This window comes from Pyxicephalus adspersus, chromosome 3 (genome assembly GCF_032062135.1).
Source record: "Pyxicephalus adspersus chromosome 3, UCB_Pads_2.0, whole genome shotgun sequence".
NCBI lineage: Eukaryota > Metazoa > Chordata > Amphibia > Anura > Pyxicephalidae > Pyxicephalus > Pyxicephalus adspersus.
Genome location: NC_092860.1, coordinates 121,582,618 through 121,585,599, shown reverse-complemented (window position 1 = coordinate 121,585,599; position 2,982 = coordinate 121,582,618). Strand labels below are relative to the sequence as shown.

Sequence of the window (2,982 nt, the reverse complement as noted above, 5' to 3'; positions counted from 1 at the left end):
TATGAATATAATGTTTGAAATTAACTGAAGTACTCTTTGCACAAAATAGTCTATATCACACCTGGCCCCTATCTTTCTGTAAAAAATGCTGCATCTAGGTGTCTTCCACTTCTGTTGCCTAGGCAAGGGTGGCATCTTGTTTTTTTCTGGTGAGATTATGGGGGATGCTAAGTGGCTCAAGTCTCATAAGAAGATGCTATTTCATTGGACTGGAGTGTTTCTCACAAGATTTGGGGTTTTCCTTTTTCCCTATGAAGCTAGCTAGACTAGGAGTAGGCAAACTTTTTTAGTTAGGGGCAATAATATGAAAAAAACTTGCCATAGGGGCCGGGTCAATGGTAAAGTAGGTGGGGTTATGCCATCATGACGCCACTGAACATGACGTCATGATGGCATAATCCCGCCCACTCTCCCATCGCAGATTATTATTATTATTATTATTACAAAGAATTTATATAGCGCCATCATATTACGCAACGCTTTATAAAGTCTATAGTCATGTCACTAACTGTCTCTCAAAGGAGCTCACAATCTAATGTCCCTACTATCGTCATATGTCACTAATGTAGTCTAGGGTCAATTTTAGAGGGAAGCCAATTCCCCTAACTGCATGTATTTGGAATGTGAGAGAAAACTGGAGTACCCAGAGGAAACCAACGCAGACAGGAGAAAAACCTACAAACTCCATGCAGATAGTGTCCTGGCTGGGATTCGAACCTAGGACCTAGCGCTGCAAAATGCTAACCCCTGAGCCGTTCTGGCCGCAACCCTGCCCGGGTTGTGTGCAGTGACACAGCCCGACCACTCTCCCATCGCAGGCTCAGACCTGGGGTCTTGTTCCACTGCTCTGTCCCGTGCCCCCCCCGGCGGGGTCATTTTCCTGACCCTGCTCAGGGTGGCACTGGCCAGGCTTAGTCAGACCACATTTTTTTAAAACCATGATTCTGCTTGTGCCCTTTTCTAAGGATGCATTATTGCGAAGGATGTTTATTAGGTCCCTTTCATACTTGGCGTGGAAAACCCCAATGGTTAGCTGTTTTTAGGCACCACAGGTTTACATATTTGCATGCATTGGGCCTGATTTATTAAAGCTCTCCAAGGTTGGAGAATATACCCAGTGAAGCTGTGTGATCCAGCAAACCTGGAATTTAAATCATGGATTTAAAGATGACCCTGTCATTTCATCTATGTTGCCACAATAATTTTGATCTACAATGAGTAGATCAAAATTATTGAGCGACAATGCTACTAACTCCTACTGCTTATAAAATAAAGAATATTGAATTGACCAATTGGGTCCAATATTAACCATTTTTTGCAAGATGAAAAACTGGTAATGTGAACTGAGCCTAAATAAATATAATGTTTATACTCTGGACACAGAAGCACTTTAAAATATCATCCTCTGTCATTTTAATTTGCTTTCTTGATTTATGCCATAACATCAGACACACTTCATTGTGATACAAAGATATAGCTTAAATAACAATCTTTCCATGTCAGTGTTCACTTGTAAACCATTACCTGTAACTCTGAGTCTGTCAGCACCAATTGTGATTTCATCCTCATCCGCTGCAAACAACATCTTTCCGTCCTCATTTGACTTTACTTCAAACCTTTTACACTGGGCTTCTACAGCATTTGCACCTGCATTAAAAATAAAAAAAGATGTAATTTATTATTTCTTTAACCCATTCGCACAACAATACAACATTTATAATGATGTACTTTCTAATATGCAAAACAAGGAAAAGTGGGATTTGCATGGCACTATTTGTTTGACAGCCCTTGCAGTGAATTTACCTGAAGAAACTCTTCAACATATGTACGAGGGGGTGCTAAGAAGTTCCTTGCTATGCCCAGAAAGAAGAGAGCCAGAGTTATGAAATAACACATTTATTCAACATTTTCCCCCCTGAGACTGATGCACTTGGTACAGCTTAGTTAGTATTATGAACAGACAAGTAATTTTGTTTTACTGAAGAGAGCATGTCCATTCTGCAATAAAAGACCTGCCTGCTAACATTGCTTTGCTTTTTTAGTTAGGTTCTACTTTATCCTATCCACTTAAACTACCTAAATCCTTGCTATGAAAATCCTAATACTATCCTAGCATCTAACACTTGATCCTTAAAATTATACATAACTTCTAGATAACCAATCTCCCATCATAGGAACTTCTGTATTCAGGTTCTGCACCAAATTCTCACACCAACAAGATTCCATCACTAGAATAAACCATATTGTGCCACTTAACGACTGCCTTTTATTTACCTGCTGTGTGCTCACATTACATTCTGTGCAGAATAAAGCTGCATTACTATGTATTATGCTGCCTGTGATTCCAGCAGGCGTCTTAAAATCAAATCCACTATATTACCCATCCTGATGGTTGTTGTATGAGATACAGCTGTTTAGCATGAGAGCATTTTGCAGCAGGAACCTGAAGATTTTACGAATAGGTGTGGGGTGATCTTTAAATACACCAATTTACTAGCTATAATGTAATTTAAAAAAAACACATCACATATGTACAGTGCATTGACATGCACACTTTTTAATATTTTTACATGTTACCTGGCAATTTAATTATTATTCTGAATACACAGAAAGGAGATTCTTTTGGTGTTTATTCACAGTAAGTGTGCAGTCTATATTCTACATGTACTACGCTGAGTGACTGTGTAGCATTTAATTCTTGAGGTGTAAAAAAAGGTCAGCATGGTATCGATCTATACATAACATATATACATTGCATAGAACACCCACTGCTGTGATTATAGTTAACATGACACCAGAAATAACTGATGTGTTGGAAGGCAGTTGCTCTGACAGAAGATAAACAAGAATATTGTAAACTGGACAACACTCAAGAACCAGATCAAATTAATGAGGCGTTTTTATGAGGGTGTTAACAGAGCAATAATCCTCAAATGGAAGATATTTTATACATTTTCTGTATTTTTTAATGAATGAGGAATT

At 38.5% G+C, this 2,982-nt stretch overlaps 1 protein-coding gene across 2 annotated transcripts in view; it reads right to left on the bottom strand.

The window, feature by feature from the left end:
* Positions 1-2,982, bottom strand: part of SGCZ (sarcoglycan zeta) — a 242,182-nt gene that overhangs the window by 27,797 nt on the left and 211,403 nt on the right. For both annotated transcript variants that reach the window (XM_072406195.1, XM_072406196.1), the window contains one exon: positions 1,525-1,647. In XM_072406195.1, the coding sequence (XP_072262296.1) occupies positions 1,525-1,647 (123 nt within the window). The remainder of the gene's footprint in view (positions 1-1,524; positions 1,648-2,982) is intronic.